The following is a 12,424-nucleotide window of genomic DNA, read 5'->3' as shown; positions in this document are numbered from 1 at the left end:
AATGTCCACAATAGCCAAACTGTGGAAAGAGCCAAGATGTCTATCGACAGATGAATGGATAAAGAAGATGTGGTATATATATACAATGGACTATTATGCAGCCATCAAAAGGAATGAGATCTTGCCATTTGCAGTGACGTGGATGGAACTGGAGGGTGTTATGCTGAGCGAAATAAGTCAAACAGAGAAAGACATGTATCATATGACCTCACTGATATGAGGAATTCTTAATCTCAGGAAACAAACTGAGGGTTGCTGGAGTGGGGGGTGGGGTGGGAGGGATGGGGTGACTGGGTGATGGACACTGTGGAGGGTATGTGCTATGGTGAGCGCTCTGAATTGTGCAGGACTGTTGAATCACAGATCTGTACCTCTGAAACAAATAATGCAATATATGTTAAGAAAAAAAAAAAAGGAGAAGAAAGCAGGAGGGGAAGAATGAAGGGGGGGAAATCGGAGGGGGAGACGAACCATGGGAGACGATGGACTCTGAAAAACAAACTGAGGGTTCTAGAGGGGAGGGGGGTGGGAGGATGGGTTAGCCTGGTGATGGGTATTAAAGAGGGCACGTTCTGCATGGAGCACTGGGTGTTATGCACAAACAATGAATCATGGAATACTACATCAAAAACTAATGATGTAATGTATGGTGATTAACATAACAATAAAAGATTAAAAAAAAAAAGAAATTAAAAGGCAGCCAGAATATGACGGGTGAAGGGCGGTCAGCACCTTGGAGGTTATTCTTCCAGAGCCTGTGGGGGACCGGCACATGCCTTTCCATGCCACCCAGAAGCACCGATGATGGATTAGGTCCACTCCAGGGTATAAGACAGCTGTCACTGAGAACTTAATTTCTGCCAGGACATAGGCCCACTGCTTTCCATTCACCATCTCTTTTTATTGTCCGAACAAAATAACGTACTCCCATGCTCTCACGGGACAAAGATACGGGGTATGTGGGAGGAGTTGCACATGCATACAGACAAGAACGTCACTTAGGAAATGTTCAAGGTGAGTGTCGAGAGGTCACTAGCTACTGTCGCTCAGACGGGAACAGTATGTCTGTGTGTACCACATTCCGGTTACCATCTTGCAAACCATGCTGCGTGTTTTCCAGAGTCAGACAGCTGATGCATACAGACCGACAATCACTGTTAGTCTTTAACTCACTTTCATTTCTGATGATGTTTCTGCACATGGGGCCTGTTTTTTATAGAAAGCCAAGTTACTCTTTTTTTGAAAAGCGATTAGAAATTTGGTCCAACTCAATGGCATTGGCTAAGGAAGGTGCTATGAGAAAGTGGAGGGGGAGGAACAGCGGTCCCCCCAAATTTCATGCCCTTCCAGAAGGTCGTAATGTGACCTTATGTGGAAATAGGGTCTTTGGAGATGCAGTCAGTTAAGATGAGATCCTACAGGATTGGGGTGGGCTTACTCCAATATGGCGGAGGCCCTTACAGGAATTGAGAAATTTGGCCACAGAGACACACAGGGAGAAGGCAGGGTGAAGACAGAGGCAGAGTGGAGGGGAACCCCTCAAGTCCCAGGTCTTCTTCTGGCTGGGACCAGGTGGAGAGAGCAGAGACTGTTTGGTGGTGGGAAGAACGTCAGCGGACTACAAGCAGGGGGTGAAGTCCCCGTTCATGTGGGACCCTGTGGGTTTTCCCAATGGGGTGAACTTCACAGCGCATCGGGAGCACCCCTTCCTAAAGGACCAAGTGCCCAGCCCAGAAGAGATGGGGCCATGGAATCTCCTCTAGGTATTTTCAACCATGTGTAGACAGCCATCTTTCCATGGTCCGCGTTTTGTTTGCACCTCCAAGGAGAGACCTGTCCGAGAAAATTTCTGGAAGACTTTTCCTGCTACATTTTATTTTGATGGTTGAATCCAACTTCACAAATAACTTAATGAAAGTGACCTTTTCTAGACACTGTGGCGAGAGCTACCCTTAGAGGGATGAGTGAGCCTTGATCCTGACCCTCAAGGAAGGCACGGATCTGCAGCCACGGGATAAACCACAGTGAGATCCACGTGGCATGATGGACACACAGAGGAGAGAGCAGAGGCTGAGGATCCCTGAAGGAGGGACTTCAGACCCAGATGTGAAAGTGTTCTTATTTCAAGGGCACCTGGGGGGCTCAGTCGGTTAAACATCTGCTTTCGGCGCAGGTCAGGATCCCAGGTCCTGGGATCGAGTCCCGAATTGGGCTCCCTGCTCAGCGGGGAGTCTGCTTCTCCCTCTCCCTCTGCCACTCCCCTTGCTCATGATCTCCCCTCCCCAATAAATAAATAAAATCTTAAAAAAAAAAAAGTGCAGAGCCCCAGGTACCTGGGGCAACAGACACTACACAGAAGCCTGAAGGACTAGAGGGCTGGGCTCGGATATAGTCTTCATCCCACGGACCCCAGGGAGCGACTCAGGGACCTCCAGCAGGGCCCCCAGGCTGTACCCCTGCTTGGGGTGTAGAGCAAACAAGATGTGCTTAGCTGTGCAGAGGCTGCTTTGCTCATAGCTGGATTGCGTCTTCCTGCCTCCCTGGGGCCTCTCTGTGCCAGCCCGCCTCAGCCCCCAACAAGCCCCGAGTCCCCACCACCTCTCTGTTTCGCAGTTCACAGTGGGGAGGGGGCGTTTCTGAAGCCCTCTGAAAACAGTAGTCAGCTAGCAAGTTGCTTGAGGATACAATGGAGCCAAAGCATGGGTCATAAACTGACTGGCTAGAACCCAGACCAGCCCAGACACACTCCCCCACGTGGCCCTTCCCCTGGCAGGTGTAAGAAATGCAGTATTGAGAATGGCCGTCTTCCTCACCTCTCCGCCCTGCACCCCGCCCCCCACCGGGCCTCCAAAGCATTTGAGTTAGAGGCCTCCGGGCTACCGCCTGAGCCACCAAAGCCCCGGGTTCTCTGGGCTCGCAGAGCACACGAAATCCTCCATGAGCGGCACGGCCTGCTCACATCGCTCATAAAAGTGATGAAGAGAAGCTCCCCAATGCATTTCTTTTGGTTTGTGTTTTCATGAGAATCGGTATTCCTCAAGAAAGCTTAAGTAGATTTAATGTAGGCATATAATTGCATTTTCTCAACTCGTAAGATTTGAGGGACGTGAGACTCTACTGAGAATCGTCAATGCTCTAATAAGATAAGCTTTCTATGTGCGATCAAAGTCAATGCAGAGATAATGTACCTAACGGATTCTGAAACAGGCCTGAATGGTGCACCTGTTAACTAGGAGTTACGCTAAAGAGAAAGTAAGGAGCCGTAATGAAAATACTATGTATCACCCCATGGAGATTGCTCACAAATGCTACGACATGGGGATATGCCCACATCTGAAGCAACAAGGATGAGAGCAGGGTGAGCCAGGCGCCATGTGCATGCACGCGCCCATGTGTGTGTGCACGGGCGCGTGTGTAGGAAATCGGGAGGAATGTGAGCAGTGAAAAGCTGTTCCACATTGAGAACCATTCTTGTGCTAAGATTCAGACCATGCCGCTCAGATCCAATACAGACAGACCTGTCAGATAATTTATCGCCCACTGGAGGAGGCATTTAAGAGGGAGAGGGACATGGATAGAATGTGTGCCAAGATGATAGGACCGGTTTCCCCAGCACACCAGGGCACGTGGCCATCCTGACAGAGGAGCCAGCAAATGGGAGAAAAGCAATGATCTGGGGAGTGGGTGTCGACCAAGAGCAGTTGTACCTTCAGAGAGGGGGGGCTACTCACCCTCCTCCCCTCTGATTTTGGGCAGTCACTAGAAATGTGAAAGATAACCAGCAAAGCAGGTGAAGTTTCCATCTGTATGGGTGATTTCTGGCAGCCTCTTACTTTCTGCCTCGGAACTACGGAGGCTACTACTCTACCGAAATACAATGTAAACTTGTCCTTTCGGTTGAGTCTGGAATGCAAGAACAGAAGAGGGGCATACGTGATCTCCGATGGCGCACACACCTGTGACAGGTAGGAGCCCACCTGTGCGGATAAGAAGATAAAGGACCAGAGACAAAGGCTGCTTGGCCTCATAGTTTATGTTAACATTCCGAAATGAGAACAAACACACACATGTCCTCATTGAAAAGACTTACTGGTGCCTGGGTGGTTTGGTCAGTTAAGCTTCGGACTCTTGATTTTAGCTCAGGTCATGATCTCAGGGTCACAAGACTGAGCCCCGAGTTCGGGCATGAACCTGCTTAAGAGTCTCTCTTTCCAGGACGCCTGGGTGGCTCAGTCAGTTAAGCATCTGCCTTCGGCTCAGGTCATGATCTCAGGGTTCTGGGATCGAGTCCCGCATCGGGCTCCCTGCTCAGCGGGGAGCCTGCTTCTCCCTCAGCCTCTGCTTCTGCCCTGCTTATGCGCTTTTTCTCTCTCTCTCTCTCTGACAAATAAATAAATAAAATCTTCAAAAAAAAGAAAAAGAGAAAAGAAAAGCTCTCTGCCCTCCTCATTTGCCTGAAAGCAGGACATAACTCTGTAAGTGCCTTTCTCTCTTCTCCCCCAGGAGAGACAGAAGTGAATCCCCAGCAACAGTTCTAGGCCCTTATCAGCAGAGATATGCACCCAATGACTCTGTATAACAAACCTTACTAACTAGCTCTATGCGACATTAGTCCCTATATATTTGCCTGCCCACATCTGGCTGCTCCTAAAGCTCAAAGCCCTTTCCCTTTGTCCTGTCATGTCTCTAAAAGGTTATGGTTCTTTTGTTAAGATGCAATATAAGCCCAAGTTCTCAGCACCCTCTTGAGCTGCTCATCACCGGGTGCTCCCCCGTGCACGTACTCTGCACATGTTAATAAACTTACGTTTGCTTGCCCCTTGAAAAAAATAAAATAAAATATCTCTAACTCTCAGGCTCCAAATGGTTTGGGAGGATATGACTTCTATGCAAAACGCATGCTGGGAGAGCAGGGAAAATGCTTTCAGAAGAAAAAACACAAAAAACACAGTTGCCAAATTAATGATGCAGTGGAGAAGGCAAATGGCTGTTTCAATGGAGCCAATGGAATCCGCACTGTGGGGGGGTTCCCGCCCCCCTCAGGGGGAAGGGATGGAGAGATGACAATGGGTGGAAGAGAGGTGAAGGGGCAGTCAGTCCGGACCTGTGACACGGCAACGTGGGACACACTTGTAGGATATATCTGATGTATCAATAGAGAGGGTGAAATTTCAAATAACAAGAAATAACTGAGAACAGGCGACCTCACCAGCAATCAGAGAGCTGCCTCCTAGAGCAATGGGAGCCCAGAGGGGAAATAAAAGGGACAGTGAGAATTTGGAGAAATGAGTCTCCTCCTCTCCACCAACCCCCGAAAAAAGCAATGGAGGGATCTGGGCCTGTTTTATTCATTCAGGTGTAACTGCCACCAAGCAAAGCATGTGACAGGGGCCCCTGGGTGGCTCAGCTGGTGGGGCATCTGACTGCTGATTTCAGCTCCGGTCACGATCTCAGGGTCGTGAGATCGAGCCCCACGTCGGGCTCTGTGCTCAGTGCAGAGTCTGCTTGAGATTCTCTCTCTCTCTCTGTCCCTCCCTCTGCTCTCTTTCTCTCTTTCTTAAATAAATAAATAAAATCTTAAAAAAAAAAAAAACCATGTGGCATACAGTGGGTGCATAATAAATATTTGTGAGTAAAAGAATCGATGCCTTTCTGGGACTGCAAATTGATGCACATTGATAGGAATAATTTGGCAATATCTACCTTAAAAATGCTAATGCTTGTTGCCCCAAAATGTGTTAAGGAAATGTATGATAATGGAAACAATTAGATAGTGGCATGAATCCAAATGAAGGTATTCCTACAGAATTGCCTGCAATAGGGAAATTGCTTAAACAAATAAATAAACCTGTATGCATCCCCAAAAGAGATTGTTTAAATAAATTATGGTACGTCCATGCAACACACTGCTGCACGGCGTGAAAATGGGTGATGTTGGGGCTCCTGGGTGGCTCAGTCTGTTGAGCATCTGACTCTTGATTTCGGCTCAGGTCATGATCTCAGGGTCTTGGGATTGAGCCCCGCATCGGGCTCTGCGCTCAGCAGGAGTCTGCCTGGGATTTTCTCTCTCTCTCTCTCTCTCTCTCTCTCTCCCTCCCTCTGCCCCTCCCCAACACACTCTTTCCCTCTCTCTCTCTAAAATAAATAAATAAATCTTTAAAAAAAAAAAAAAGAAAATGGGTGACATGGTTGTGCTCGATTTACAAAAACAGATAGACAAATGTGTTATTGAGTAAAAAAGCAAAAAATGAAGAGTTTTGTAGTGGGATACCACTGTCCTAAAAAATAAAAATGCATGTGTTTAAAAGTATTATGTATTGGGGTGGCTCAGACAGTTGAACGTCTGACTCTTGGTTTCTGCTCGGGTCATGATCTCGGAGTCGAGGGATGGGCCCCGGGAGTCTCATCGGGGGTCTGCTTGATAATTTCTCCCTCTCCCTCTTCCCCTGCCCCCATTTGTGCAGGCCTGCTCTCTCTCAAAAATTAATTAATTAATTAATTAATTTAAATTAAATTAAATTAACCTAAAAACAAAATAAATTAATTAAATTAAAATTAAATAAAAATAAATAAATAAAATAATACTACGTATTAACATGGGGAAGGCTGCACACCACTAGGTTTATGGTAGCTAGTGCTGGTAGGATTACCTGTGAAGTTTTTTTATTGTTATTTTGGCTAGCCTGCATTTTCTATTACTTTTTTCAAGAAACACACTTTATAATAGGCTAGTTACTGCTCCTTCCCACTTGAGGAGTGTGGCAGAAAATGGGAACATTTGGCCAGAACGCATTAGTGACACTCTGTCCTTTCGGTCCGTTCCTTTAACACACTTCGGAGAAGAAGATGAGGGCAGGAAAAGAAAATATCTAGCTAGAAGCAAAAGGAGCCCACTTGCAGAGGGAATACTTAGGGCCTGCACACATTTCTCCAAATAGAGAAATTGCAGGATTCTCTTCGTGAGTTAAACCCAGACTCTACGGAGCATAAGGACACACAGAGGAAAGAGTACAATTAACCAAAGGACCCAGAAACAAACCAGACAGTTTATAATCGATGTTGCCTTCTCGGCCTCTATTTGTTTAAACCTAATTCCAAATTACACACCGTCGTAAAAGTGACAAATATTAGCAAGCACGAGGAGTCTAGCTAATTAAGCTCGTTATTTTCGTAAAGATAAGTATTTAACAAAGGTAGAGCTCATTGTGTCCTCCACACCATGAGCCGCCTCTGCCTGGTCCCCGCTCCCCAGATGTGTGAGCATCGCCTTCCAGAAGGAGAACTGTGCGGGTCCGCGTTCAGGGCAATGATGCCCCCGGCCTGGGGCAGAGCTCAGGGGAGATGCTCGCCTCAGTCTTGGCGGGGGAACCAGCTCAGGTCCTTCGGTCAGGCCCCCGGTAGTAAAACTAAACCCCTGAGAACATCCTTTGCAAATTCATCTGGCTGGAAAACTCTGAATTTACTGGACCTCCTCTAGCCTGGGGGTGCGCATGGGCTCATTCCCACCCCCGAGAGAAAAGTCAGACATGTCTCTGCAGAGAGGGGCGTGCAGCTCCCGGTGGCTGTCCCAGAGCAAGCCTGGAAGGTTCTGTGAAACACAATAATCCCTCTTCTCCGCGGTTTTGGGTGTGGATCGCCCGCGGGCTGGGAGCAGCTACTCCTCCAGACAGACCTTCAGGCCACTCACCTGATCTCATCACATCAGCGCAAGAACCAGGGCGGGCACAGGACCGCAAGCTACTCAGAGAGCCCACATGCGTGTAACTGTAGAGTCTGTTGTTACAAGTCTTCTGCTATCGCTCTTGTTAGTCTCTGGCTGTGCCTGATTTAGGAGTTAAACTCGATCGTAGGCACGTAGGCATGAGTAGGAAAAACACGGTATATATAGGGTTTGCTACAGTCCATGAGCTTACCTCTCGAGCCCGTGCTCCAAAATCATGAAACCTCATGTATAGTCGAGATTCTTAAAAGTATCAAAGCTACTGGGGCGCCTGGGGGGCTCGGTCGGTGAAGCGTCTGCCTTCGGCTCAGGTCGTGATCCCGGGGTCCTGGGATCGAGTCCCGCATCCACATCCAGCTCCCTGCTCGGCGGGGAACCTGCTTCTCCCTCTGCCCCTCCCCCCTGCTCCTGTGTGCTCTCTCTCTCTCACTCCCAAATAAATAAATAAAGTATTTTTTTTAAAAAAAGGATCAAAGCTACTGCTATTCATAACCCTGACATAATTGGGAAGTAAAAGAGGAGGGAAAAAAGGTTCTTACCTGAAAAAGTAAGCTTCGGCCCTGTCGTAATGGCCCGGTGTTAGTTTGAGGGGAGGGTAGTCAGTGGCCAGAGGCCTCACCATGAACAAGGCCATGGCCAAGGCCACGAAGAGGACGGGCAGCAGCAGGTTGGAGAGGGTGCCTTTCCAGGCCCGGCGCGTGGACCAGAGCCGCTTGACCAGGAGGGCCGCGGCCTGAGCCAGAGGCCGCGGGCTGCCCCCCGCGGGCGGGGTCCCTGCCGGGGCGCCACCTGCAGAGACAGGAACATGCAGCCAACCCGAGGCCAGGGGACACACACACACAGCCCGGGTTCTGGGGGTCCCTCCAGGTGCTTACAGACGGCCCTGGCAGCTCGTGGTGCAGGAGCACCCCGCTTCTGACTCCCACACTGAGCGGGACTGGAAATTAATATGCACAGGACGTCTTGTGACCTGACGGGGCAAGGACGGAGTTCTCCTGTGGATCCCTCTCTGATCCTGCTTCTGAAGGGAGCCTTGAGCTTGTTTTGTTGGTGAAAATGCAGCGTGCTCCCGAGTGTGGATTCCAAACCCAAGAGCTGTGGGAATCTCTGTCTCCCCAGGCGCACGCCGGAGGGGGTGGAAGGGTGCAAACGGGGCCGGCCCCCTCTGCTGCCTCCCTTCTCCTGCTATACCTCTCTGTTCTCACAGCCGGGTCCTTCCTGAAGATGCCCCAGGTCACGTCCAGCTCAGGGTCAGGAGGCATCATCCCCCAGCCCCGGGGCCTATTCCCCCTGCCCAGTGGGGGCGTCCCTGGTGAAGAGGAGGCCAGCATGGCCTCCTGGGGCACGTCTCCAGCTCCAAGTGAGCCCCCTTGGCCCTCCAGGCTTCAGCCACCTGGCCCTCCCCTCCTTCCACGGCCAACCCTGAGACCAGACCTCAGCGAGCAGTGCCCAGAAGGGGAGGCTGGACAGCAGGGCATGAGCGCATGTCGGGGACGTCCTGCTCCCCTTGCCGGGTCTCTCTGTGAGGGGCCACCTGGGGACCACATGGAAGCAGCTGCAATAAGCCTGTCCCAGGGCAGGCCAAGCAGCGGGCGCAGGCAGCTCTCACGTCCAGTGTGGGGATGACAAAACCGGAGGAAAACGAGAGGCAAACCCAAGGTCTGAAGCCCTGATCCGTGTCCAAAGGAGGGACGCAGCCATGCCCACGCTCGTCCTTGCAATCCCTTGCAAAGTATTCCAGAAAACCCAGCATGAAGTATTTGTACGAGAAAGGTGGCCTTAAAAGAGGCCAGGCATGCTAAATTGATTGCACTGCTGACAAATACCAAATGGAAATACAGTTAATAAAGCACAGCGAATACGTTTAAAATCCCCCAAAGAAATCATTTTGAAAGAAACGACCATTTTGAAAGATAAATTATTTATAAGAGCAGTGAGCACAGAGCCAGAGAGAAGCAGCTGGGGATAAAAATGCATTTGTGGACTAACTCCTTCTTTTGTCACATACGTATGGAGTGAGTCAGTCTTGCGGCAGGTACTGGGCTATTCCGGCTTTGTCCTCAAAGAAGACATCACATAGGGGCTGAGAGAAAAATGTAAAGAAATGCCCCAACACAGTGTAATCCAGTGTTGCGATCTGTGTGGGCAGAGCCGAAAGGGTTGGTACCAAGGAAGCTTAGGGACAGTGAGTCCGGGGGATGTGTGGGGGATCTATACCAGAAGTCAGTTCAGTCTCCCTCCTGAGTAGAGTAAGGCCCAGGTCCTCCCTCCTCCATCCTCCCTGTGAGTCTCCCTTTTTTTTTTAAAGATTTTATTTATTTGTTTGATAAAGAGACAGAGAGACGGAGGGAGAGAGGGAGAAGAAGGCTCCCCGCTGAGCAGGGAGCACGACGTGGGGCTCAATCCCAGGACCCATAGATCATGACCTGAGCCGAAGGCAGACACTTAACCAACTGAGCCACCCAGGTGCCCCTTTACCTTCACAGAGAACCCATCACTTCTGATGCTTCTGGTCACCAAACGTGGGGCTTTTCCCCACACATCAAGCGATTCTCCATGACACCAGCTGGGTGTCCTACAATCCAACTCGCTTTGGACACCATCTCCCTGGAGAGTGTGGGACCCTCACAGGTAAGGGCTCAGTCACACAGGACTACCCCTTCCCCACTTGAGACGCCAACCACAAGCCCAGCTTGTCACCTGTGCTTCCGAGCGACTGACTGTAGATCAGAGTCTCCCATGACCCGTGCCTCATGTTTGACTAATGTGCCAGAGTGGTTCACAGAACTCAGAGAAACAGGTTCTTATGTTTGTCAGCTTACGAAGGAATAGGATAGAAGACACAGATGAACAGTGATGTCCAGATGGAGGTGATGTCCACGAGGTACGCGGGAAGGGATGCAGGGGCATCTAGCACATTCCCAGCACCTCCTGGGACCTCTCTGGAAGCCCCTTTTATTGGGATTTTATGGAAGTTTCATCACGCAGACATGATCCACCCTGAACTCCATGTCCAGCTCCTCTCCCCTCCCTGGAGGATAAGGACGGGGCTGAAAATGTCAAGCTTCTAATTGGCGTGGTCCTCTGGTGAGCAGCCCCCATCCAGGCGCTATCCAGGGGCCCACCCAGCGTCACCTCATTGGAACAGATGATGCTCCTAATCCTTTCTCTAGCAGAGAAGCATGCCTCCCTCTGTTTAGGGTCAAGAGGAATTGAAAGATCACTGGTAGGTGTGATGGCTTATGACCCCACTAAGCCACGGGTCATCATCTACCAAAAGCCACACCCCACGACGTCGCCTATAAGAAACATCTTCGAACATCCCGATCTAGCTGCCCACACTCAGCTGCCTGCCAGATCTTGCACCTGCTCAAACATGTCTGCACCACGCAGCGCCTACAGACACCTCTCTACACCAAGGAAGGTTTCGTCTATGCAGCCAGGTGCATAGAAAACAGAAGCAGAACATGGCTTTCTGGGTGTTGGAATCTACCTCCTAAATTTGCCTGCCGATGGAGGGGCACACTCAGAGTACGGCCATTTATTTGCCCACTGGCTTTGCTCAGAGAGGACCAGTCACGACAATCACCAGGGGACGGCGAAGGTTCCATCTTTCAGTCTACATAGACCTGGACCGGGATCCAGACTCAGCCACCAACATGTTGTGTGACTTCTGGAAAATTTCCAACCTCTCTGAACGTCAGTTCCCTCAGCTGTAAGATAGAGACTTATACTTTCCCTCTAGGTAATGAGGATTCTTATTACCACCTTTGTGAAACTACCAGAACAGGTATAATGTTGACCTCCAGCCATTGTAAATGCTCATCAGACAGGTTCAATAAGTCTGTGGGGAAAGACGTTTCTCATTATTAAGAAAAATAAATTCTCCCCACCTTCCCATATGTTCACTGAACATAAATGAGAAAAATAAAGGACTGAGATAGTTTATGGTCATGAAGGAACCACCAATCAAATATTTACGGCTAAACCCATAAAAGTATTCACATGAATAATTTAACAGACAAAATTAAAATGCCGGACCAAATTGTTATGAATTGTCTTATTTGACTTATGAGTGTAATTCTATTTAAAGAATCCAGTGACATCCATAATTAGGCATTCCCATTTACCCCAATCATCAAATTACTTAGGAAAAATGTCCAAAGATTTAATTCTTTTTTCTTTCTTTCTTTTTTTTTCTTTCTTTCTTTTTTTTATTTCTTTCTTTCTTTTTTTTTGTCTAGTGGCTTCAATTATTTAAACATTAATACCTTGTGGGGCATACCTTAAAATATCAAGGACTTAGCATGCACCCCAGAATATGATCTTCGCATTACTGGATTCCTCTAAATGTTCTTGAAGCTTTTAAAACAAAGTATCACAAATGTAATGCCTTCAAGTCAATTTTTAAAAAATGAATACCCCAAACAAAAAGTGGGCAAATAGCATGCATGAATATGTAGTTCATTAAAAAAAAAATCTATGGGAGAGCCCATATATATATTAGAAAATAGGGCAACAATGAAATTTTCAGATCATCAATATGGTAAAGATTAAAAATCACATTAAGGTGGCTCCTGGGTGGCTCAGTCGTTAAGCATCTGCCTTCGGCTCAGGTCATGATCCCAGGGTCCTGGGATCGAGCCCCACATCGGGCTCCCTGCTCCGCGGGAAGCCTGCTTCTCCCTCTCCCACTCCCCCTGC

The 12,424-nt window shown here is 48.9% G+C and overlaps 1 protein-coding gene across 1 annotated transcript in view; it reads right to left on the bottom strand.

The window, feature by feature from the left end:
• ABCA13 (ATP binding cassette subfamily A member 13) overlaps positions 1 to 12,424 on the bottom strand; it is a 375,994-nt gene that overhangs the window by 153,150 nt on the left and 210,420 nt on the right. Inside the window, exon 43 of the mRNA XM_078059915.1 lies at positions 8,260 to 8,509. Within this exon, the coding sequence (XP_077916041.1) occupies positions 8,260 to 8,509 (250 nt within the window). The remainder of the gene's footprint in view (positions 1 to 8,259; positions 8,510 to 12,424) is intronic.

This window comes from Halichoerus grypus, chromosome 12 (genome assembly GCF_964656455.1).
Source record: "Halichoerus grypus chromosome 12, mHalGry1.hap1.1, whole genome shotgun sequence".
Classification (NCBI taxonomy): Eukaryota; Metazoa; Chordata; class Mammalia; order Carnivora; family Phocidae; genus Halichoerus; species Halichoerus grypus.
Note: the sequence above shows the minus strand (reverse complement) of the source record. Positions and strands in the feature narration are given on the sequence as shown.